A 27,093-nucleotide genomic window follows, 5' to 3' on the forward strand; every position below is an offset into this window, starting at 1 on the left:
GATCATTTAGAACAGTAGTGAACAGTATGAGTTTAGAAATAGCAGAATGTGGTTTGGATAGGCTGAAGAAAGAACGAGGTTGTGTCTAATGATGAGTGCAGGAGGCTGGGGAGTACATTAGTACAAATTTGTTTTAACACTGGAGAATGACAACAAAAGGTCAATGTTTCATGGAGCAAGCTAGCCATCTGCTGTTCCCACTATATGAAGGCACAGTGTTTATACCAAGTAAACCTGTACTTTGTCCTTTTGTACATTTGATAGATATCTGATCAGTGGCGTGCCGTCAGGACCTTCAAGGCATCTCTGCTGACCAGACAGTGCCAAGTAAACCGTCAGTCAAATGACATTACGTTGCCTCACTCACTTGAGTACAGTGTGCATGCTTATACTATGAAACATACTACTCTAATTATTATTTGTTCATTTGTCTGACACCTTTATCCAAATCGAGTTTTTTTTTTAAGAGTCTAGGGGTTTCCTGAAGGGGAAGTGATCAGTCAATAAGAGATCTGCATTTCCCCCGCATAAGTCTAAAACAACGACCAGACGCTAGAAAAAAAAAAAACAGTTGAGGGTATTCTCCGTTTCAGTTGAAGGTCTTGAGTGAGTTTAACCAATAGGCGAGTCGAAGACTGTCCTTTTAGACAGGCGACCAATCAGGACCAATCAGGAGTGAGCAGAGGCGGGCCATAAATTTCCCAGGGTATTCTCTGCCTCACTTGAAGGGCCTGCTTTAGCAACCAATGGGAAAGTCAAAGCTCTGACAGCTGACCAATCATTAGTGAGCAACCCCAAAACAAGAATATTCCTTGGTTAGCACTGCAGTTAGGAGGATAGCTGGATTTTGCACGATATTGCTAATAAATATACATTAATAAATACAAATACCAAATTTTATTTCACACTAAAATAAAATAAAAATGTGAGACATTAAAGTCGATTTGGTTCAGAATCCTTTTTCAATGAGAACCTCAGTTGCTTCTCTCAGCCTCAGTTGCTTCTCTCTCTTCATGTAATCCCAGACAGACTCGATGATGTTGAGATCAGGGCTCTGTGGGGTCCATACCATCACTTCCAGGACTCCTTGTTCTTCTTTACGCTGAAGATAGTTCTTAATGACTTTCGCTGTATGTTTGGGGTCGTTGTCATGCTGCAGAATACATTTGGGGCCAATCAGATGCCTCCCTGATGGTATTGCATGATGGATAAGTATCTGCCTGTACTTCTCAGCATTGAGGAGACCATTAATTCTGACCAAATCCCCAACTCCATTTGCAGAAATGCAGCCCCAAACTTGCAAGGAACCTCCATCATGCTTCACTGTTGCCTGCAGACATTCATTCGTGTACCGCTCTCCAGCCCTTCGGCGAACAAACTGCCTTCTGCTACAGCCAAATATTTCAAATTTTGACTCATCAGTCCAGAGCACCTGCTGCCATTTTTCTGCACCCCAGTTCCTGTGTTTTCGTGCATAGTTGAGTCGCTTGGCCTTGTTTCCACGTCGGAGGTATGGCTTTTTGGCCGCAAGTCTTCCATGAAGGCCACTTCTGACCAGACTTCTCTGGACAGTAGATGGGTGTACCAGGGTCCCACTGTTTTCTGCCAATTCTGAGCTGATGGCACTGCTGGACATCTTCCGATTGCGAAGGGAAGTAAGCATGATGTGTCTTTCATCTGCTGCAGTAAGTTTCCTTGGCCGACCACTGCGTCTACGGTCCTCAGCGTTGCCCGTTTCTTTGTGCTTCTTCAAAAGAGCTTGGACAGCACATCTGGAAACCCCTGTCTGCCTTGAAATTTCTGCCTGGGAGAGACCTTGCTGATGCAGTATAACTACCTTGTGTCTTGTTGCTGTGCTCAGTCTTGCCATGGTGTATGACTTTTGACAGTAAACTGTCTTCAGCAACCTCACCTTGTTAGCTGAGTTTGGCTGTTCCTCACCCAGTTTTATTCCTCCTACACAGCTGTTTCTGTTTCAGTTAATGATTGTGTTTCAACCTACATATTGAATTGATGATCGTTAGCACCTGTTTGGTATAATTGTTTAATCATACACCTGACTATATGCCTACAAAATCCCTGACTTTGTGCAAGTGTACCTAGAATTTTACACTTATCTACACACCATACTCCACACTGTTAAGGGGACTGTTATTGAGAAAAAAATTATATATAAAAAATACAAAACTGAAAGATCATAATTTGATAAGTCTCCACCCCCCTGAGTTAATACTTGGTGGAAGCACCTTTGGCAGCAATTACAGCTGTGAGACTGTTGGGATAGGTCTCTACCAACTTTGCACACCTAGATTTGGCAATATTTGACCATTTTTCTTTACAAAACTGTTCAAGCTCTGTCAAGTTCCTTGGGGAGCGTCCAATTTTTGATTGGATTTAGGTCAGGGCTCTGCCTGGGTGTGGCAAGATGGCTCGCAGTGGTGAGGTGTGGTGACGTCACGGACCAGGAAGTAACTGAAACCAAAACAATGGCTGGGCGGGTGAAGCTGAACGCATCGGCGGTCAGCGTATTTAATAAATCAAATAAACAAAACAAATGATTTTAACAAAACAACAAAACAAAAGGGCACAAGGGCCAAATGAATCAGACAGACAAACAAGTAAGTGTCATGCTGGCTAATCCAGCACGTTTTAGCAATTGTTAATTTCTTTCTCCTCTCTATCTCCCCGTACCTCCTCTCTGCACCCAACCCTGCAGCACGGACAGCTGCAGGTTCTTATACTCTGGCCGAGGGGTTAACTAGTTGTTAATTATCTTATTACCCCTCGGCCACAGTCTGCACGCATTTGGTAAGGATGCATGACTGTCAGCTAGTTAAATAATCAGTAGCTGATCAGTCATGCATCCTCACGGGGTTTTTAAATATAAATATAAAAAACAATAACAAAAGACGCAGCGCTTTTATCCGCGCCGCAAACAAATACAAATAATAATAAATATGGGCGGGACACTCCGCCACACATGCCCCCCCTTGTGCGCAGCACACATGGCCTTTTCGGCTACCTCCCCCCCTTATTCCCTAGAGTCCCGGCTAGCAGTCCCGGCCCAGGAACAGGGGAAGCAAGGTGTCTCCGGGGGCGGCCACGGCGGGATGTCCTCCTCCCACCCCAACAACTGTAGCGTCCCAGTGGACCATGCACAGGCCGGCTCCTCTGGCCAGAAAAATTTTGGGGGTGGTCTCCAGACCTGCCCCCCCTTCTTCATGGCCGGCAGCTCCCCTCCGTGGGGCTCCGGCCACCCTTTCTCCTGCAGCAAAATTGCTGCGGGGGGAGCTGGTCTCCTGACCTCCCCCCCTTCTTCATGGCTGGCAGCTGCCCTTCATGTGGCACCAGCCACAGTATTTCCTGCCGCGAAAGTGCGGCTGGGGGACCTGGTCTTCTGAACTCCCCCCCTTCTTCGTGGCCGGCAGCTGCCCTTCATGGGGCTCCAGCCACAGTATTTCCTGCCGCGAAAGTGCGGCTGGGGGAGCTGGTCTCCTGACCTCCCCCCCCCCCTTTTCCGTGGCCGGCAGCTCCCCTTTATGGGGCTCCAGCCACACTATTTCCTGCCGCATGGCAGGACTGGTAGCGACCCCCAGGCAAAACAGGACCATTGGGAGGCGACGGCAGCAGCTGCAGACCTTCGGCAGGCAACGGCAGCAGCAGCGGACCCTCGGGAGGCGACGGCAGCCGCAGCGGACCCTCGGGAGGCGACGGCAGCAGCAGCGGACCCTCGGGAGGCGACGGCAGCAGCAGCGGACCCTCGGGAGGCGACGGCAGCAGCAGCGGACCCTCGGGAGGCGACGGCAGCAGCAGCGGACCCTCGGGAGGCGAACTCGGGAGGGGAGCCCCTGGCCATGGAGGCGGCAGCGGGAGCTCCACTTCTCCCTCGTACCCTGTAACTGGTGGCTCTCCAGGCGATGCGGAGCAACAGGCAGCCCCAGGCGATGCGGAGCAACAGGCAGCCCCAGGCGATGCGGAGAAACAGGCAGCCCCAGGCGATGCGGAGCAACAGGCAGCCCCAGGCAATGCGGAGCACCAGGCAGCCCCAGGCGATACGGAGCAACAGGAAGCCCCAGGCGATGTGGAGCAGGCATCCTTGGGCGGTGCGGAACAGGCAGCCTTGGGCGGTGCGAAGCAGGAATCCTTGGGCGAAGCGAGGCCGGCATCCTTGGGTGAAGCGAGGCAGGGCAGGAGCAGTCCATCCTATGACAGTGGAGGTGGAACCAGCAGGTATTCACCCTTTGCTGGTGGAGGTGGGAGTGGCAAGCAGTCCTCCCACGGCGGTTGAGGCGGAACCAGCAGGTATTCACCCTCTGCTGGTGGAGCTGGGAGCGGCAAGCAGTCCTCCCACGGCAGTTGAGGCAGAACCAGCAGGCATTCACCCTCTGCTGGTGGAGCTGGGAGCGGTAAGCTGTCCTCCCACAGCGCTTGAGGCGGAACCAGCAGGTATTCACCCTCTGTTGGTGAAGGTGGCGGAGGCAGAGGCAGCTCTTGCTGCTCAGCTCCTGGTGGTGGAGGCAGAGGCAGCAGGTATTCTTCCTCTGCTGCTGGAGGCCTGGGCGCTGGATGCACGGGCTCCCCCCCCTCTGGGTGCTGGATGCACGGGCTCTCTCCCTCTGGGCGCTGGATGCACGGGCTCCCCCCTTCTGGGCGCTGGATGCACGGGCTCCCCCCTTCTGGGCGCTGGATGCACGGCTCCCCCCTTCTGGGTGCTGGATGCACAGGCTCCCCCCTTCTGGACGCTCGGGCTCCCCCCTTCTGGGCGCTGGAAGCTCGCGCTCCCCCCTTCTGGGCGCTGGATGCTCGCACTCCCCCCTTCTGGGTGCAGGATGCTCGCGCTCCCCCCTTCTGGGCGCTGGACACAACGGGACTTCGGGCTCATCCCTTTCCTCATCTGTGTCCCGGTCGACCTCTGGGCAGCTTTCCTCCTCATGCCCATATCGATGGCAGTACGTACACCACTCCTCCATGGAGTCCTCCCTTTGTACCCACCATGCGAGATCCCATGGCCGGAGTTCAGGATCCATCTTCTGGCTTCCACTGTCCCTCTGTTGTGGGAGCTGGCCATTCCTCTCTCCTCCCCTTTTTCTTCCCATTTTTTTTTTCCCCCTTCACAAAAAAACACTTTTTGAAAAAACCGAACACAAAAAAAAAACTCCCTTTGCTGTTCCTGGTCGACTCCTGGAGGCGTTGTTTGTCCCATGCAGGACACCATATGTGGCAGGCTGGCTCGCAGTGGTGAGGTGTGGTGACATCACGGACCAGGAAGTAACTGAAACCAAAAAAATGGATGGGCGGGTGAAGCTGAACACATCGGCGGTCAGCGTATTTAATAAATCAAATAAACAAAACAAATGATTTTAACAAAACAACAAAACAAAAGGGCACAAGGGCCAAACGAATCAGACAGACAAACAAGTAAGTGTCGTGCTGGCTAATCCAGCACTTTTTAGCAATTGTTAATTTCTTTCTCCTCTCTATCTCCCCGTACCTCCTCTCTGCACCCAACCCTGCAGCACGGACAGCTGCAGGTTCTTATACTCTGGCCGAGGGGTTAACTAGTTGTTAATTATCTTATTACCCCTCGGCCACAGTCTGCACGTGTTTGGTAAGGATGCATGACTGTCAGCTAGTTAAATAATCAGTAGCTGATCAGTCATGCATCCTCACGGGGTTTTTAAATATAAATATAAAAAACAATAACAAAAGACGCAGCGCTTTTATCCGAGCCGCAAATAAATACAAATAATAATAAATAGGGACAGGACACTCTGCCACACTGGGCCACTCAAGGACATTTACCTTTTTGTTCCTTAGCCACTCCAGTGTAGCTTTGGCTGTGTGCTTTGGGTCGTTGTCATGCTGAAAGGTGAACTTCCGTTCCAGTTTCAGTTTTCTTGCAGAGGGCAGCAGGTTTTCTTCAAGGACTTCTCTGTACTTTGCTCCATTCATTTTCCCTTCTATCCTGACAAGTGCCCCAGTCCCTGCCGATGAGAAACATCCCCATAACATGATGCTGCCACCATCATGCTTCACAGTAGGGATGGTGTTCTTTGGGTGATGCGCTGTGTTGGGTTTGCGCCAAACATAACGCTTTGCATTTAGGCCAAAAAGTTCCATTTTAGTTTTGTCAGACCACAAAACTTTTTGCCACATAGCTACAGAATCTCCTGAGTGTTTTTTTTGCATACTTCAAACAGGATTCAAGGTGATCTTTCTTGAGTAAAATACAGGACAGATTTGTGGAGTGCTTGGGATATTGTTGTCACATGCACACTTTGACCAGTCTTGGCCATAAAAGTCTGTAGCTCTTGCAAAGTTGCCATTGACCTCTTGGTAGCCTCTCTGATCAGTTTCCTTCTTGCTCGGTCAACCAGTTTGGAGGGACGGCCTGATCTAGGCAGGGTCTTGGTGGTGCCATACACCTGCCACTTCTAAATAATCATCTTGACCGTGCTCCAAGGGATATTCAAGGCCTTTGATATTTTTTTATACCCATCCCCTGATCTGTGCCTTTCAACAACTTTATCCCGGAGTTCTTTTGAAAGCTCCTTGCTGCTCATGGTTGAGTCTTCGCTTTGAAATGCACTATCCAGCAGAGGGAAACTACAGGAACTGCTGAATTTATCCTGAAATCCTGTGAATCACAACAATTTAATACAGGTGGAGGCCACTTAACTTGGTGTGTGATTTTGAAGGCGACTGGATACACCTGAGCTAATTTAGGATTGCTATTGCAAGGGGGGTGGACACTTATCCAACCAAGCTATTTCAGTTTTTGTTTTTTATTAATTTTCCACAAATTTCTAGAATATTCTTTTCACTTGGAAGTTTTGGGGTAGGATGTGTAGATTAATAAAAAAATATATATATTGATGCATTTTAATTCCAGGCTATAAGGCAACAAAAGGTGAACATTTTGAAAGGGGGTGTATACTTTCTATAGGCACTGTATGCGAGTGCTGACTGTATGGGTGTGTGTGTTTGTGTGTGTATATATATATATATATATATATATATATATATATATATATATATATATATATATATATATATATAAAACACTCTCCAGAGCTCACCCTGTGAAGCCATTAGTGCAATACACACACTCAGGGTGTGGTATATTGCATGCTTTGTTAAGTTATGTTTAATATTATTATTTATTAGTTAACCTTTATGTTATCAGTAATTCTTTTTTTTTATAGTAATGGACTCTGGTCACAAAGCTGTAAGTGTTTTGTGAAATGAACTGAAGCTTCATATTCAAACCAACATCACAACATTCATGAATGTTCCACAGTATATTATTAACAACATACCTTACATAATCATAAATTAAAGCTTTGTGATCAGGGCTGCTATTTCAGAATTACCTTAAAATAGTCAGATATGTGTTTTTAAAATATTTGTGAGCATGGATATGCAAGTATTTTTGATAACATGTCCAGCACTTTACTATCACTTGATATGTAATTGACAGAAATAGAAGAAACACGAACAACTTGACTGCAGATGAACAACTAGATGGTGGTATTCTGCAACAGAATACAAAAACATGACATGGAAAAGTTACTGCATGAGAATGTAATTAGCATGAGTAGAGTATGGTTTTATTAAATTATGAATCCATCTGACAAATAAATCTCTAAATCTAAACAGCACATAAAATCACTCAATTAAATTTAAAAGAAATCAGACATTTTGGAGTAACAGTGGAATTGAGTGAAACCATCAAGATGATTTACTGACAGCCATATTGGACAGGAGGTCAAAGTCAAGCTCACACAACACATTCTCCACTAGTGGTATTAAATAGATTCAGACATCCAATACATCAAGCACTTATCAGAATTTGCACTGCTCCCCCTTTTCTCTAAACCTTTCTCGCATTGCTTACTGCTTTCCTAGTTCTCTCTGATGCTGGCACCTTTAAGGTTTGGGATTTTGGGAGACTGACCGCACCTCCTAATGCTTTGTGGTTGTGTGATTAGAGTGAATAGAGTTGGAAGCACAGTAAGTAAAGCACACTGCAGGTAGTACTTTATGCAGTAATATTGGAACTTATAAAAAAAGTAAATATATAATCTGAATGTATTTGAGAGTCGGCACTAAATAATAGACAATACACTCTGTTAATGTTCTGTACTATAGAGTGAGTTGCTGTACTTGACTATCTGTGGCTGTAGCTGAGGCCTCTTCGAAAATGACGCCTTATTCAGCGAAATATTATTCTACCCACCATTATTCCAGCAGGAACCTTACAGTAGGGTCTCCAGTTCAATATGGGGAACTTCATATGTGGAGGTATGAAAATAAATAAAACGCTCTATAGTTTGAAATATTTTATTGTTATTATGTTCAATTATTTGCATATTTCCAAATAACCAGTCACAACGGCTTAACTGTTTAAATGTAGCATACAGAAACTTTTTTTATTACACATTTATCTTATTATCCAGCTGCTTCCTTTTCGTTAGTAGTCTTCAACATCGCCAGCAAGGAGGGCAATTAAAGCTCTTTCATAATGTCCAGAGGCATAGTGCTGTAAGAGGGACATGGATATGAATGGCATTCATTATTTTGTAACAAAAACCAAATGACTGTCAACCTTAACTCATTTTATAATTTGAACAGAAACAAACATCATCAGAGTTATAGCTAATGCACAATTAGAAAGTAATGTCTATTTTAGTCTGGCAGATCTAAGTAGTAACTCTATGGAATTCCAATTGGTGTTTTTTCCCATGGTTTTAGAAGGCAGTATTTCGATCTGCCTCTGTTCGGATCAACAGGCCTCATGTGATTATTTTACATATAACTCCACTTGTTCTCACTTTTATAGTAAATGCCTGTTAATAACATATGGCTTGGTGTAAATTATAAGATGCTAATAAATATAGGTGTTTTGTGATGATATCTTCCATTCTGTCAATCTAAAAGACTCAAGTTGTCATTCATTGGCTCTATTGGAAATACAATCTTTTATTATTTAAGTCAGTCCAAATATAGCACAAACAACAAATAAATAGTTTTAAATTAAATAACAAAATGTGTATTGACATGAACAGAAAGTGGTTTTTGATAGACTAAGACTAATAAAGATGAGGGATAGGAAATTGCAGATAACATTTAAAGTAAATTTTCCACAAGTTTCTGTGGGATTTGTTTTCATTGTCATAATCCCAGATAGCACATTCAAAGAGTGCGCTGCAATATAGAGCTAGTTATAGCTAGACTAGAAAATGGACCTTGAACAAAAACCTAGTGTACATCAGGGCTGTGGTTAGTGTTCACACACAATGCTACTCTAAAGCACACAGGACCCTCTCTCAGAAATGTTCCTTGGACAGCTTGTATTCACTACAGCCCTACTAAATAGAGAAGCAATCAGTCAGTATACCACACTGTTCTGCATTACATCCATCACGCATCTTTTTTTTTTTTTTTGTAGTTAGTTAGTTGTGAAGGTTGGATTTCAAGGGTGGCCAAGCTGGCACGAGTATCGCAAGTTTGTATTCCAACCTGCCAGTCTAATGGTTCAGTTTCAATTTGCATTGCATTTCAGCATCTGACAGGCGTAACTATATTGAGAATTAAGTTTGTGTTTCTGGACCATATCTGTGTGGCTGTCCCACAAATGAATACAGTTTATTCAGAAGATCATGTGATTCTCGTTCAGATACCTTTGGAACCACGGTAAATGTCAAAAGAGATGCTACAAAATGTAAATAGATGTTAAATAGTATTAAAAGTTGTTGTGAAAATATATTTTGAACAAAGTATTGTAAATACAACAAATTAACATGCAGACAGAAAAGAGAAAATCTGTATATGGGTACCTTTATATCATGAAAGAGGGACTTTCCATATCTTTCCTTGTACCTCCTTCTAATGTTCATGAGATCCACTTCACTTCTAGAAACCAGGATCCTTATAACAGTTTTATTATGAAAGCCCAGTTCCTATATTAAAAGCACAGGGATTATTTATATTTATGTAATTATGGATGTTCATGTTGTGCAGCAGAATGGTAGAATCCAGTTATGCATGTATATCAAGATAAACCAAAAGAAAGGTATCCTGATACTTTGTTATAAATATCACTGTTCAAACTGAATTGTACTTTTGTTCATTTCAAACATATTCAGTATGCATTTATGAAATACAACACACTATTGGGAATGTAGGGGTGGATAGCTTAGGCGTTACAATAGGATCCATGTTTTAAAATGAAATTGAAAGCAATGTACAGTAGTAGAAACATTATGGCCCTGAACATTTTCAGTGATCCTTTTAGAATGGCATAATAACATGTCAACTGTCAGTGGAAAGGCAAGTGTTAAGATAGGTATCATCTCCAGTCTTAGACATGTAAAGTATTTGGTAAAAAAAAAAAGCTATTGCTACAGAATGTGGTACATTTTAATGACTTAAACTGTTAAAGATGATTCTATTATTTTCTGCAAAAAAAGCTGGCTATTGAAAAGATTTTGTTTTGTAGTCTGCATAAAAGAACACTAGGGGGAGGGAGAGATCCTTCTGGTTCTTTCAGTCTGCAGTAGAGCAATACACTTGAAATCTGAAACAGTATCACTCTAAAGGTAACTTAAGAGAACAAAAAAAACGGTTAATAAAAACGGTACTCACGTGTATGGCATTGTAGAGTCTGTATGCAAAATATGACGATCTATCTCGGAGACAGAGAACTAAAGTGAGAAAAAATATAGATAGCAGGTTATATATGAAAATAAAAGCACAACATTAATTTAATGTATTTAGTTTTCATGTTTAACACTTACTGATTGCAACACAAAGTTCTTGAAAATACCCATCATAGCATGAACGTATAGCACATACAATGTCCTGGCCAGAAATACTTTGGAATTCCTGGAAAACTTAAAAACAAAAAGAAACAAACTATTATGTACTTCTTAGACAACCCACTTGCATTTGGACCATTTTTGTAGCCTTTACCTTAAAAAATAAATACTGAATACATTTCAGTCTAATCACACTTTAGAAACTGCCTTATGTCTTAAAACTTTTATCATCATACCTACATTTCACAGTGCAATAGACATATTGCATTATTATTATTATTATTATTATTATTATTATTATTATTATTATTATTATACAGACTCTTTTCCTCAAAAATGTATTCAGACCTTGTGGATCTTCCTGCCTTTGTCCTTTGAAGAAGTTTGACTTTTTATGCTCAGCACTCTTGTATGTCTTGCTGCCCAAAGCCTCTTCTTTAGTACTGTTGTTAAATTACGAAACACTCTCACTGGTACTGTGGTCTTGTTCCCCTTCACTTTGATATATTTTATCATTTCCAAATCAGTCCAGCTTGCTTCACTCAATACAGAGCTGTGTGTGTATTCTATCTATACAGTTTTTTTTATTAGATTTTTATGTTAGGTTAAGGGATAAAAAAAAAGCGCTACTCTAAGTTGGTAGACCAATGGGAAGAGCTCTTTGTTCTCACAACTCAGACTGTCTTTGTGTGGCAGAAAGAACATACAGGATAAAATCATGGAAAACCATTTCTGTAGCCTTGAGCTAAATAGATGGCACCATTTTTAAGCTGGGAAAGCAGCAGTGTTTGATCTGAGTGATGCTGACCTTTTGTTATAATAATTCAGTTATTTACAATTGTAGCTTACTGAATGTTAACTGTCATAATTTGAGGGTAAAATTCAATGTTGACATACTCGGACTACAAATAAAATGAAACATTTCCAACCTGTGAATATTTTCAACAGTAGGGTTTATGCCTAAGCAGGTCCTCACTACAACATGCAGGTTTACCACAGTGTCAAAATGTGTCTAATATTATTTTATTTGGTACCTTGTCTGTGTACCGCCATTAAAAAAAAAAAAGGAAAGCAGGCCAGAATTAGAATAGAATAGCGTGCTTTTGTACAGTGACCTTTGCTTGACCAGGCACATCGAGACTACAAGATCATGGTATGGTGTATGGGAGTTTCATACCAGTCATTCTTTAATTTTTCCCTGATCTGAATCAGACCAGGTCATTGTGAGGCCATTAATGTGCTTATCATTTCTTCCAGTTTCCTCCTCTGTAATTAGGCCCCGAGAAGCATTTTTTTCTTTTAAGGCCTAGTCTGTCATTACCCATCCACAGCTGCTGGTAGCTCTTGTTACACAGGATCATTTGCAGCATGTTTTTATGGCCCCCTGTTTTCTGCTGGCAAGCCTCCCATAGAACCTGCAATGTTATAGGAAACATCAATAGGTTTTACTGCGGCATGTATACATTAATTCTAAACTTTGAAGTTAGTTTGTTGTGTACAGTAATCTAAAATGTTCTGGTGGTTACCATAGCATCCTGAGCAGCCATGACTGGATCTGCATACCCTTGCGCTCTGACTCCCTGTAAAAAGGTACACATTTATCAATTATCAATGGTAAAAAATGTTTATTCCTTTACCACATACAGTGCCTTGCAAAAGTATTCAGACCCCTGACCAATTCTCTCATATTACTGAATTACAAATGGTACATTGAAATTTCGTTCTGTTTGATATTTTATTTTAAAACAATGAAACTCAAAATCAATTATTGTAAGGTGACATTGGTTTTATGTTGGGAAATATTTTTAAGAAAAATAAAAAACTGAAATATCTTGCTTGCATAAGTATTCAACCCCTGTGCTGTGGAAGCTCCCAGTTTACACCGATGAAAGAAATTGCCCTAACGAGGACACAATTACCTTACCATTGGCCTCCACCTGTGAACCATTAAAGTTCTGGATAAAAACCCCACTGTTGAAGGATCATTGGTCAGGCTGTGAATCAGAAGGGAAATGAAGACCAAAGAGCATTCTACAGAAGTTAGAGATAAAGTAATACAAATGCATAGATTGGGGAAAGGGTACAAAATAATATCCAAGTGTTTGGATATCCCAGTGAGCACAGTTGGATCAATAATCAGGAAGTGGAAGCTGCATCACACCACCCAGGCACTGCCAAGAAAAGGCCGTCCCTCAAAACTCAGCGCTCAAACAAGGAGACTTGTGAGAGAAGCCACAGAGAGGCCAACAATCACTTTGAAGGAGCTATAGAGTTCAGTGGCTGGGAGTGGAGTAATGGTGTACCAGTCAACCATATCAAGAGCTCTGCATAACACTGGCCTGTACGGGAGGGTGGCAAGAAAGAAGCCGATACTCAAAAAGTACCCAGCTGCGACGTGGGAAAAGGTTTTGTGGTCAGATGAGACCAAGATAGAGCTTTTTGGCCAAAACTCAAAGCGCTATGTGTGGCGCAAACCTAACACTGCCCATGCCTCAAGACACACCATCCCTACAGTGAAGTATGATGGTGGCAGCATCATGCTGTGGGGATGCTTCTTATCAGCAGGGACTGGGCATCTTGTTAAAATTGAAGGAAGAATGGATGGAGCAAAATACAAGGAAATACTGCAAGAGAACCTGCTTCAGTCCGCTAAAAAACTGAAGCTTGGGAGGAAGTTCACCTTTCAGCAGGACAATGATCCCAAGCACAAAGCCAAAGCAACATTGGAGTGGCTCAAGAACAAAAAGGTGAATGTTCTACAGTGGCCCAGTCAAAGTCCTGATCTCAATCCCATTGAGAATCTGTGGCACTATTTGAAAATTGCGGTCCAAAAGCATAATCCAACCAACCTGAACAACCTGGAGCAAATCTGCCAGGATGAATGGGCCAAAATCACTCCGACACTGTGTGCAAAGCTGGTACATACTTACCCCAAAAGACTTAAAGCTGTTATTGCAGCGAAAGGTGGCTGTACCAAATATTATATGTGTGGGGCTTGAATACTTATGCAAGCAAGATGTTTCAGTTTTTTATTTTTCTTAAAAATATTTCCCAACATAAAACCAATGTCACCTTACAATAATTGATTTTGAGTTTCAGTGTTTTAAAATAAAATATCAAACAGAACGAAATTTCAATGTACCATTTGTAATTCAGTAATATGAGAGAATTGGTCAGGGGTCTGAATACTTTTGCAAGGCACTGTATATGCCTTTCTTCTTTTAGAAAGGAGAAACATAATTATATTGGTCTTTAACAAACATGTAAAGTGTATTAAATCCAGAATACTGACCATAACACTTCTTTGTTGTAAATGATGAGACACAATCAAACACAGTTTTTGTAGATTTTAACACATAGACAGTAAGTGCTTGAGGCAATATCTTCCATCACGATTACCTGTCAAGCTTATTTTCACCACCCAAATACAAAGTTCTTATTCTGCAGTGTCTTTATAAAAATAAAAAAAAATTCAGAGGTGTCCAAGTCACACCATCTCACAATATCCAGTGATAGCTTTCAGTTGTTCAGAACTTCAGAAATGGGTTTACTACTTCAGGGTCTTAGATTTCAACCTGGACTCAACGGGGTCTTTACAGTATATAAATCACGTATCATACAGGCACGCTGTTAATAACACGATGGGTGCTGCATCCTCCAAGTATATAAATCATGTATCATACAGGCACACTGTTAGTAACACGATGGGTGCTGCATCCTCCAGTATATAAATCACGTATCATACAGACACGCTGTTAATAACACGATGGGTGCTGCATCCTACAGTATATAAATCACCTATCATACAGGCACACTGTTAGTAACACGATGGGTGCTGCATCCTACAGTAAATAAATCACGTATCATACAGGCACGCTGTTAATAACACGATGGGTGCAGCTGTCAGTAGATTCCATTTGTTTGTTACCAACAGCTAACAACAGAACGGAGTGAATGTTTATAGAGCTGATGATGTCATCAGAAGGAGACAGATTTCAGTCATGAACAAATATATACCCATTCATAAATTGCAGTCGGCAAGTACTTTTATGAATAGACCCTAATGTGGAAGCACCAGTAATGCAAGGATATTGTATACCTTTTTTATAAACAATTACACTAATTATTTTTGGGTCAGGCTCAACCGGATACCCAGATATTTTACAGAATACAAAGCAGATTACAAATATGGGTGTGATTAGATACATAGTATATTCTGTTACTGTAACACAAAACACTAACAACTAATTGAAGAGCAGGAGGGGGTGGGGCTTTATTCGGGCGGGGTTGATAATTTAGCACCAGTAGGCTCTCTGGTACTAAACTTTCAAAATAGTTTAGCACCAATTTTAATAAAAATTTGCACCCCTGCATACAGTAGGCCGAAGGGTATTTGCAGTCTTGCAGCAGAGCTTCTCCCATGCACTTATATTACTTGACACAACCGGACTGCTAGGCCAGGACCGCTAGGCCTAGACTGCTATCCTTGTGTAAACATGGTAGCGTTTGGCAACAGTCTCATTAACATTAACTGCTCTTCAACAATATTTGGTTGCAGCAAGGTCAAGTCTACTGGTAATGGCTTTTAAGAATACCTTTTACTTTTTAAAAATGGTCACATAATAAGTTTATGTAAAACAACAAGCAATATAAATGGTATCTCTGAAAGAGTGATGATATTGTAGGGGTATGATAATGAGAGAAAAAGTGTTCCTATGCTTGAACTTGCTGATTAATTTTGTGGATATGGTCTGCATACCAACAACCATCAATATGTTTTATATATCCAGGAAAACAATACATCAACATTCCTGGTTTTATATACAGGAGGTTGTGTGGTCCAGTGGTTAAAGAAAAGGGCTTGTAACTAGGAGATCCCCGGTTCAAATCCCGGCTCAGTCACTGATTCACAGTGTGTCCTTGAGCAAGTCACTTAACCTCCTTGTGCTCTGTCTTTTGGGTGAGACATTGTTGTAAGTGACTCTGCAGTCACGTAGTTCACACACCCTAGTCTCTAAGTCACCTTGGATAAAGGCGTCTGCTAAATAAACAAATAATAATAATAACAACATGAAACTAAATTTAATTGAAGTGGCCCAAGTGCAATGGAAACAGTATCGTAACAATACGGTAAAACCAGCAAGTGCAGTTAAATCATTGTGATGTTCTGAATAGTTTCTTACTAGTTACGGTAAATGCTGTTAAACTTACATACTGAAAATTTACTTTTTGTCTTTGCACTGAGGCCTGGCGGAAGGCCTAGGCAAACTAGGCAGCCACTAGGACTGCAGAGTTAGAGGGGGTGGCAAAAAAACTAAAAATGAAAGCAAGGAACGTTCATTATGTGTAAAGCACCACTTCCGGTGACGTTTTGCACCATGGTAACTGTGGCATTGCACTGAAGAAGAATTGTATCCAAACACGCTCTTTCGCATGGTATGGAGTGATCGATAGTAAATTGAGTTTGTGTAATAATTTAAACTTATGCGAATTTATGTTAGCCTTTCGCGAGATTTGGGGGGCGGGAGCTGGGGCTCCTCAATTACTGAGGAGTTTGGTGATAAAATGAGTGATCAGGAGATGATTTATCAGAATGCACGACTATGAAGAGGTATCTGAAAAATACAGCGAATAAGGGGTGGGGCGGGGCTGGAGATGCAATACTGAGTGTCCTATTGATATGCAGTGCTTTTTAAACCTGTTTTACTGTGAAAAAAATACTTTTAAACAGAGTGTCTAAAATAAACTGCGCATGTGAAAATAAATTGGACCTGACGCGCCTGAGACACGCTGAATAAATGGACCGCTAAGGGTTAATTAACATCTATCATCATTAATTCCCTATTTAAACCTCAATCACACACACCTTCTCTGTCTAGTGTTTTTGCTTTTTGCAAACATTCAGAACTGCAAATCGTGCTTAAACCTGCTTTCTTTAGAATGTCTAAACTTCGTCCCCTTGCCTTCTCGCCCGATTCGGATGATTTAGAGCAATTATGAAGATACTTCTCATCCTTCGGTCTCTCTCTCTGGCTACAGCAGCTCCGTCACCAGTCAGTCCTGCAACCACCCAGTCTCCAGGCCAGCCACTGCACCATTCAAAGTGATGCTCCTATATTCCAATTTATGCTGCGTCTCAATTATAAAGATTGTCCCATCACCAAACTTTTAAAAGCTTTGTTCGACGAAGGCATCAACATTCTCTCCGGCAGTGATCGCCTAGCTCTTTTTAACATCTACTGCAAAGCTTTGTCTTTCCTCCTAGCCTGCAAGCAACTTCAAACAGACAATCCTCCCCAGCTCCTTTTTTTTTTTTTAGATTTCAACAAACAAAACCCCAAATAGGTTATTATCAATAGTTTATACTTAAACATTTCTGAAATTCAAATAAAAAAATAAATATATAAAAAAATGCATAGGAGTAATTTTTAAATGCATGGGTTTTGTTTATAATATACAGAAACGTAACGTATTATAGCATAAATTACCAAATTATAATCATACCCATTATGCAGTATTTTTTGTAGTTTTTCTTAGGGGTCAAAAAGTCACAATAACAACAACATTTTACAGCAACAATGGATTAATGCATTTGCCACTGAAAAAGCAGGTAATGTGAATATCTATATAAATAATTAATATGAAGCACTTAAATGTTATAAATGTAATCCAATTTAAACCAAATCTGTGAATTGCAAAGTCATGTCTTCCACATGTTTGAACTTACTTTCTATATTACAAATTCATGTATTTAAATGGTCTTCTAGCATATTTTCAGAATCAGATCATCCGTGAATTGTATTGATGCTACTACTACTAGCCCTGCGAGTGTCTGCACTATCTGAGCTGCCCTGTGACGTCTAACCAGTCATACCATCTACGTCACTGCTGCCAATCACGCGTCTGCTTGCAAGTAAAAAATGTATCCTACATATTCTTAGTGGAGTTTCTGCACACACTAATCATGTTATTTATATATGTGCATATCACGTATTTGAAATACTGTTCATGCTGCACATTTCTAATATCGAGACTTAGTTACTATTTAAGATGTTATCGACTGCAAGAGTTACATATCGTTCTGTCTTGTTACTTCTTCTGCCAAATGTATAGATCTCATGCATCACCTTATTTGTTAATAATGACACATCTAATTCTGCTTAAAAAGGAATGCAGTAGGGGCTCCCGAGTGGCGCATCCAGTAAAGGCGCTCCACGTGAGTGCAGGATGCGCTATATAGTCTGCGAGTCGCGAGTTAGAATCCAGGCTATTCCTTTGCCGATCGAGGACGGGAGCTCCCAAGGGGCGGCGCACAACTGGCCGAGCATCGCCCGGGGGGGGGGGGGGTTAGGTCGGTCAGGGTGTCCTCGGCTCACCGCGCACCAGCGACCCCTGTAGTCTGGCCGGGCGCCTGCGGGCTTGCCTGTAGCTGCCCGAGAGCTGCGTTGTCCTCCGACGCTGTAGCTCTTGGGTGGCTGCATGGTGAGTCTGCAGTGTGAAAAAAAGCGGTCGGCTTGACAGCACACACTTTGGAGGACAGCGTGTGTTCGTCTTTGCCCTCCCGAGTCAGCGCAGGGGTGGTAGCGGTGAGCCGACCGTAACAAATAATTGGCCATTCCAAATTGGGAGAAAATAATAAAAAAATAATTGGCAACGACTAAATTAAAAATAATAATAATAATAATAAAAAAGGAATGCTGTTTCCCTTATCACTGTTTGGCGCCTTCTAACACTCACAGCAGCCACTCGTGCCATTGTCTCAGTGGGAGAGAATTTTGACTAGACGCCTGTAAAAAACCTGATGCGCATCACTTACTCCAACCCATATATTTTATAGAACCACAACTGATAGGATAATAATTCAAAGAGGTATGTCTTCCTGACACATTGCACTAACCAATAATGTACTTGTTTGTCGATTGGTAGGTGGTTACGGCTTCGAAATCCTGCCTCAAAATATTTAAATAGCTTTTTAAAATGTTTTTCTGTCAAGCAGGTCTGCAGACAGCGCATAACAGTATCACATTGATTGAAAAGCATTTTGTATGTGTAATGTGAAGAGGGGCTTGTGGCCAAGTCAAAATAGGGAGACCAAAAAATTAAAATGGCAGTCCCGCAGACATGGCGTTGTGGCTAAGAACCAAAATTGACTGTGACGCTAGTCTGAAAAAACTGTTATATCATAAAAAAAACACTTGGAAAAATGTTCTTGAGCCGAATATAATTTTAAGTTAACATATACAATTAAAAGAACAAAATTTTGTGAAATTCATATTATATTTTGAGAAATTATTATACTATTAATATAACTAGTTTTGTTGTATTTCATGGTTTGTAGCCACTTGAGCTCTGTTAAACAACCACACAAACATACTTAAATATACTAGCACAGACGTGTAGAAGACAAAACGTTCTATTAATATACGTATATGTTTTCAATTGATGATTACTGGGATAATCTTACATCGATTTCAAAACTGCTGCAGCACACACCGTTCTTCCCATAGGGGTTGAACACGATCACTCTCTGTTCATCCACCCTACATACAGCCTTCGCAAATCTCCAGTACATCTGAAGGTCCCATCTTCCACCTACATCAGAGCATTTTCAACGATTTAAAAGACCTCATCCAGCCCATTGCAAACTCTATTTCAACCATCAATGCGTGGCTCAACAACTTGACAAAACAGAGTCATACCATCAACATCAGCGGCCATTATTACCTTCTCTTCAACCTCTAATCCTGCAGCAGCTTCCTCTTCCGATACTTCAACTTCGCCCCACTACTGACATCCCGGAATACAACCTTGCATCAGCAATTGCATCTGGTTCCCACTCAGCCTCTACCATTAGCATTATTCTCTCTCATCTAATACTTGAAAACAAATAATTGAAAGTATCCCGATTTCATCAACTGGTCACTTCAGCGTCCCCATCCCTTCTTCAAACTCCACAACTCTGACATCTGCTGTTCAACTGAATTCAACACTATCCAACCACCTGCAATCTGCCCGATAGTACATGGCCGTGGCTCTAGCCCCTGCTACTAAATCATCCTACACTACTGGCTGGACAACATTTGCAACTTTTTGTGCTCAAAACCATATCCAACCTATCCCGTTTAATCAAGAATGGATCTTAGCCTTTATCGTCCATGCAAGAGATTCTGGCTCTTGCTACCATTAAATCACATATCTCCAGAATCCATTACTTTCATCACCTCATGTCTGTCCTTCCCCAACTCACCTATCCATTCCAACAGTTTGTTTGACACTCTGAAGGATCCTCAAGAGTGTGTCATCCCCCCATCTGCTTCACCCTCTCGCCTACCTATATCAACAGACATTTTACAATCTTTAATCTCATCCTTCCGGAAAGACTTTTTTTCCTTTGATGAACTGGTTATGGAAGTCATGTGCTTAACAGCATTCTTCGGCTTTCTTAGATGCTCAGAGTTTACCGTCACATCAGCTTCCAGCTTCCCTGCATCAGGCATCCGTTCCTGCGACCTTTTCCTGTTTCCACATTTGGCTCCGTACCTCCAAAACCGACCGATTTCATCACAGACGCTTTATTCAGCTGTCAAAAATCTACTCTCCAGCATGCCCCTACTCTTCCATGACAAAATTTCCCTCAAGAAGCCCTTTCTTCCATCAGATCTGCTGTTCATCGATTCCTCTGCACAATCATATCTCGACACTGGTTCTCATCCCATTTAACCACCCTCGTCTGCAGAGCAGGCCTTCCGCCGCAATCCCCGTCACTCATTTAGATCTCCACCTAATTAAAAATATGGGGCGCTGGACTTCCTCACCAGTTGATACATATATCTGCTCATCTTCTACCGACATTGCAGCAGCTCATCAGAAAATAGCTAGCATGCCCGGAGTGGGGGCTACCTGACTGCTGGGGCCACCAGAGGTTTTTCCTCTCCACTGAGCGGCAGGTACACACATAACCATCTCATACTAACCTTGTCTAACCTACTCTTCTTGTTTGTCTTGAATGTCCTTCTGGCTTTTATGTTATGCACTGGCGCGTCTACTGTTGTTTGTCTCACGGTGGGGTTCTGCGGGGAGCTGGGGGTCCATCCTTTACTATCTTTTCACAGCTTATGCACTTATCTTACCTCACCATGTGAGGCCCTGCTCTATTTCCTTTCGGAACGTGGACTGCTTTACGCTCTCTGTGCTCGAGTCCCAGACTAACCCATCTGCTCTGTTTTACAGGTTCTCTGCAGGACGCCTTTCTGCTCCTGGCTTCGGAGGCCTGTGCCTCACGTCATCCGAGAGCAGCACCAGATGAGTCAGGGAACCCTTTACTGTCATTTCCTTTCAGGTCATAACCACACCAGGACTGTTCCCATCGCCCCGAGAGGCACCTCTGCCGAGTCAGGGCCCTTTTACGTGTTTTCAGATCCTCGGGCTAGCACCCTTCGAGACTGAGCACTCTCCTCCGAGCAAGACGGCTCCTCGGTCAGGGATCTCTTCCTATCTTAATTTCAAAGTCCGGGCCCTCTCAGCCCGCTTCTAAGTCCATGCTAGTAACTCGCTCCTCTATCCTAAGTCCAGGCTCTCCCTGCCCGCTACTGTCCCACTAACAGCTCATTTCTGCTTCGTCTGCTCTATCCTCATAGCCCCAACTCACGCTGAGTGAAACGGTATTTTGACAGTGAATACCAATAATAATACAATTTGTTCAATTCCAATCTCTGAATTCCCAAATCAACTGATGCAAAAATAAAAAATCTGAAAAATGCCTATCACATAACACTGGCAATATTACTAACCTGTAAATAGACATATAATACTGTTTAAACAGAGCCCAGAGATGAGCTGAAGTAGCTAAGCTACTGTCATCACATTCAAATCTTCTTACTTAATAAGTTGTTATAACTGGAGTGACCAGATGGCTCTGTGTCACCAGTGTGACACTTTTCTTACGAAGACACTATTTTTAGCATAACACCAGGACAGACTGAGACAGTTCAGGTTTACAGACTCTCATCATCACCAATGCATTTAACAGACAGGTGTGTAGGTTTATTCAATTGATCTGTCATACACCATTTGTGCATCTCAATTTCAACTGAGAAATGTATTAATAATAATGATAAAGTTAGGAAGTACTGTATTTCATGTCTGTGTATTTGCTGCGCATACAGACTGTGTTTGCTGCCTTCATGTTTATAGCCTACGTGCTTACCCTGGCTTAAAAAAAAAAAAAAAAAAAAGATTTATTGGGACTTGTGCAAGTATTCTAAAAGCATGAAGTTAGTTTAATTACAGTGGTGTGTGTAATTAGACAGAGAGTATTGTGGAAGGTAGTAATTGGTAGAAGGTAAGTGTTGTGTTCTTCTGTAGAATAGTTAAGCAAGAAAAAGCTAATTTGCAATATCAAAGGAACGTTAATGCTTTTGCCAAAACATTAATTTTCAACCAGTACATTTAGTTTCATATTACAGTTTAAAATGATGACGTTGAAGTTATGAAACAGTCATTTCAAAACCCCATATACTGTGGGAAACCCAATTTAAACTCTACATGGTCCATACAATATATCAAAACAGAAACCAGGTTATATACAAGCACATAGAGCAATTGCAAAATACAAGCTGAATCAAAAACCTGTTGATTTAAAAAAAAAATCACTAAAATAATCATTACCTGACTGATATATTATTATTATTATTATTGTTTCTTAGCCGACGCCCTTATCCAGGGCGACTTATTATTTATTTCTTAGCAGACTTACAATTGTTACAAGATATCACATTATTTTTACATACAATTACATTATTTTTTTACACATTATTTTTACATACAATTACCCATTTATACAGTTGGGTTTTTACTGGAGGAATCTAGGTAAAGTACCTTGCTCAAGTGAACAGCAGCAGTGTCCCCCACCTGGGATTGAACCCACGACCCTCCAGTCAAGAGTCCAGAGCCCTAACCACTACTCCACACTGCTGCCCGATATAAGGGTGCTTTGCCTAGGGTGGAAAGTTGCGTAGCACTGGCCCTGTTTGCACGTAAGCCCCTTTCACACTGGCATGATCTACCCGGATCAGAAGCTACCAGGGCAGGACCCGGTGTCATGTGGGTCGGGTACGCGATTTCACACTGCTTTTGATAAAGCAGTGTTGACCTGGGTGACAGACGCAAATACACATTGCACGTATCAATGCCCTGTAAGCAGCTTGTTACAGATGCTTCCATCCAAGCTTCTCTGGATTGAACCGTCAGCCAAATTTTTAATTACAGCAAATGTTTCTACATCCCTGTTGCAATCTGGCTCATGCTGTGTCTCAATCAACAAAAATATTGCTAAACAGAATAAACAGAAACGTTCCTTGTGGAAGTAAAACTTTCACTCAGGCGTGGCTGTTAGTTATTGCATCGGCTCTCGAACGGCAGTCAAGCATTTTGTCTCGCTCAGTCTGGGTCAAAGTGTGTCGACCTACATCCACATGTACGTGATTTCACACTACACAGGATTGTGACCTGGTTAACCAGGACCCGGGTAGGAGTGCCAGTGTGAAAGGGGCTTTAGATATTTTCCATTGCAAATCTTTAACAAACTTGTGTTTCAGGGGCGATTAACTTGTCGTTGCCATTTTTATACCAGCCTCGATACAGAAATTCTACCTTGCTCAGACACTGTCACAAAAGTAAAATATGCCAAATATCAGAAGTTCAGAAGCAGTAATACATTGTGATGAAGAACACATATGGTATAATAAATATTTATTTTTTTTTTTTAAATGTGAAAAAATATATATTTTTAAACGATGTCCTTAGACAATACAGGGAACCACAAAGGACTTGAATCTATAACATACCTGAGCAAGATTAATCAGTGTGTCTCTGAAGTGTCCCGAAGTTTCAGAATACAAGTCTTGCTGAAGGTCACTATTGTACTCTAATTATCAAAAGAAATAGTGTTACACTTTATGTATAATGATTGCACATTTATTTGAAACAATTTTGTTGCAAGTTGTGGCAATGATTAAAGAGTTTATTACCCAAGGAGTAAGCTTCTTTGATCCTATAGATCTCCTCGTTTGTTCTTGAGGCAAGAATATCAATGAGGCAGTTCTCATCTGTTCCTGCTGCCTATAAATTCAGTACAATAGCAAATAAAAGAAATCTCTATTCATTTTCAATAGGCCTAGGCATGTCTACTGAGCAGGCCAATTGAACAGCAATAAACTTTAGGACATACTATATTTAATGTATATGCTACAGTATAACATTCTGTATAAGTTAAAAACTAAACTAAATCTAAACTCAAATATATGGGCCATTTGTTGAATGTATTTTCTCCATTTTAACAAATGTTAAATATTATATATATTAGTTTTAGAATGGAGGACTTTTTCATGTTCTAGTTTGCTGATTTTGAAAACAGCAGCTTTTTGACCAGTGGGGCCATCTAACGAAAGCAGTGTCACTATAACTATTAAATACTCAATAGTGCTAAATTTAGAAATACTAAAAGAAACATAACACATTAAAATGACAAAAGTTCAACTAGAAGTCTTTTTCAATGTCTTCAAATGTTGGAATAGTTTGATATTCACTACTTATACCACATAAGTACCGGTAATGTGATATCTTGTAACAACTGTAAGTCAGCCTGGATAAGGGCGTCTGCTAAGAAATAATAATAATAATAATAATAATAATAATAATAATAATAATAATAATAATATCAAACCATTCCAACATTCGAATACATTAAAAAAGACTTCATTGAAACGCTTGTCATTTAATTCAATTTTATTTCATTTAATAATGCCCTGATTTGAACCTTTTTAACTGTTCATTTGGGATGTCATTATACAAGTATGAAAGACAAGTTGTACAACATGCCCAGCTTCTTATTTTCTTTCACAATACTTAGTTAGTTTGAAATGAAGCCTTTCTTAAATAAAAGAGACACTTAAGTAACAGCTGTTGCATACCAAAAAGACTAATTGATAGCCTTCTTTGCTGGATGTGTGTTAAATTTGTCAAGAGTCATTATATCTGAGGGAAAGGCCTTTGTTCCCCACATGTATTGAGTAAATTTGCCGTGGTATAATGTTTTAGCTCGAAAGTTCAAAACGAGTACCTTCATGGCATGCCATAACTCATGAACATCATAGAGCACTGGTGGATACATCAGGCCAACCATGACTTGTTTGAAGTGGTCAGACAGATTTTCCTTAAGGTCAGCGATCAGGTCCTTTCAAAACAAAATAACAAAATCTCATATTAACAGAATGCATTATCTCCCACTCTGAATGAGGAATATTTGTTAAGAAACATACATTTTTACATATAAATTATAAAATTGTAATACTGTTGAATGTTCATGGTGAAATAATTCATTAGGAAGTGTATACTTAGGGCGTCTGATTTTCGGGTGAAATTTTTCTCAATATTCGGGTGAATACTTTTTTTAAAAATCAGGTAGAATTATTTAATGAAAATTGGGTGAAATTGGGTGATTTTTTAATATATATAATGAAGAAAGAATACATATTCGGGTAGAAATCAGGTTTTATTTAGAAAGAAATAAACAAATGCTTAAGCACAAAGTGTTAACAGTTTAAATCTAAATGCTCTTGGCTTAAACACACACTCATAAAACAAATAACTGGAAAGGAAAGTGTGCAAAAAAGCAAAAACCTTAAAGCTATATTGCTTTAATTTGAAAAAATAAATTTATATATAATAAAATCTGGCTAAATCGGGTAAAACCCGAAAATCGGACGCCCTAGGTAATCAGAACTGCTCAACTGCTGGTTTGTCGTAGTGAAAGCCCTATCACTGTGTTAGATTTAATGAAATTTCCTTGGCCTTAGATGCATTTCGAGACAGGAACTTAAATTCAATATAATTAATTGTTGACTGTCTTTGATGTTCAAGAACTATATTGCACATTTGGCAAAATAGTTTATCCCTGTGTGACAAACCCGGTGTGAGCTTGCCATACACAGGACCGTCTTCCCTTGTATTTTACATTAAAGGAATAGAACGCCACACCAACAGATAGATTTTTAAAGAGGGCAGGCCTGTATACTTACTTTAAACAAAAAAATAAACAAAAAAACCCTTCCAGGAGTGCTAATTAAACTGAAGCAGGTCAAAGCTATACCGGACAGCTAATCTGTTTCCCGGTCAAAAAAAAACCTTGCATTTTCTGTTAGACGTCAAAACACACTACTCCGTCTTTCTCTGATTTCAGCTCCCTGGTAATCTCCCCCAATGGAGCTCTGAGCTCTCCTTTTATATGATGTGGCTGCTCCCAATTATCACTTAATCATTCAATTAAGGAGCAGCCACATTTTCACATTTTTTTGGCAGGGACTTGAATTAACCCCATCCCTGCCAACCACCACAAAACACTACACTATTTATAGGCAGGGTTTTGCAGGGTTCTGTGGTACATCAACAATTCTGAAAACCAGGGTAAATTCGGTGACAATTCTGCACCATGTACGATTGTGTTTCTCATGAGGGACTAAAAAACTAAGTAAAGTGCCCATATGGAAAGAAAATACATTTAATATATTTTTTTATGAATGGGAAACGTGTTAAATATATGAATATTAAATGTACAACCTTACCATATATTTTCAACATATCAAATAAATATACTCCAAATGCACCAGATATTTTAATGCATGTTTTATACATTACTAATTAATTTTATTTAACTGACTAAAATATATATTTTACAATATATTGTTATCAATATATATTTGCAACAAACTTACCATACATTTAAAATATATTATGTTTTTGCCTTACTTTTTAAAAACTTTATTTATGGATGCTGTTTAAATATATTAAAACTTATATTTAGCTACAAATTGTTGTAAGTATTTTGGAACTGAATAAAAATACATTAACTCTAGAACTGCCATAGTTATAGGCATACCTAGAACTTCCATGAGCCTGACGGCCATATTAAAAACAATATAATTATAACAATGAAAGGGCAAACAATCCGATTTAAAGTCGTAGTTTTATCCAGCCATGTCACATAAAGCATCTGCACAACCGACATAATGTAAACAAGTGTGCATTTGAACAGCAATTAGTAATATACACACATATTACATAAAGTGCAACTGCAAAAAATGATGAAAAACAACAGAAATGAGTGTTTATACAGGTATATTATTTATACACGATACTATACAAAGACAACATTGAAAATAATTGGGTTTATATACTAAAACGTGCATATACCAGTGCGTAAAAATTAAATAATAAT

The 27,093-nt window shown here is 40.6% G+C and overlaps 1 protein-coding gene across 1 annotated transcript in view; it reads right to left on the reverse strand.

The window, feature by feature from the left end:
• Window positions 1-8,329: 8,329 nt before the first annotated feature.
• LOC117420696 (annexin A10-like) overlaps window positions 8,330-27,093 on the reverse strand; it is a 29,788-nt gene continuing 11,024 nt past the window's right edge. The window contains exons 3-11 of the mRNA XM_034034229.3: window positions 24,940-25,053; window positions 23,849-23,939; window positions 23,666-23,745; window positions 12,347-12,400; window positions 12,142-12,235; window positions 10,800-10,895; window positions 10,648-10,706; window positions 9,840-9,962; window positions 8,330-8,542 (exon numbers count right to left, since the gene is read on the reverse strand). Of these exons, the coding sequence (XP_033890120.3) occupies window positions 8,474-8,542; window positions 9,840-9,962; window positions 10,648-10,706; window positions 10,800-10,895; window positions 12,142-12,235; window positions 12,347-12,400; window positions 23,666-23,745; window positions 23,849-23,939; window positions 24,940-25,053 (780 nt within the window). The 3' untranslated portion in view covers window positions 8,330-8,473. The remainder of the gene's footprint in view (window positions 8,543-9,839; window positions 9,963-10,647; window positions 10,707-10,799; window positions 10,896-12,141; window positions 12,236-12,346; window positions 12,401-23,665; window positions 23,746-23,848; window positions 23,940-24,939; window positions 25,054-27,093) is intronic.

The sequence above is a fragment of the Acipenser ruthenus genome, chromosome 1 (assembly GCF_902713425.1).
Source record: "Acipenser ruthenus chromosome 1, fAciRut3.2 maternal haplotype, whole genome shotgun sequence".
In the NCBI taxonomy this organism is placed as follows: Eukaryota; Metazoa; Chordata; class Actinopteri; order Acipenseriformes; family Acipenseridae; genus Acipenser; species Acipenser ruthenus.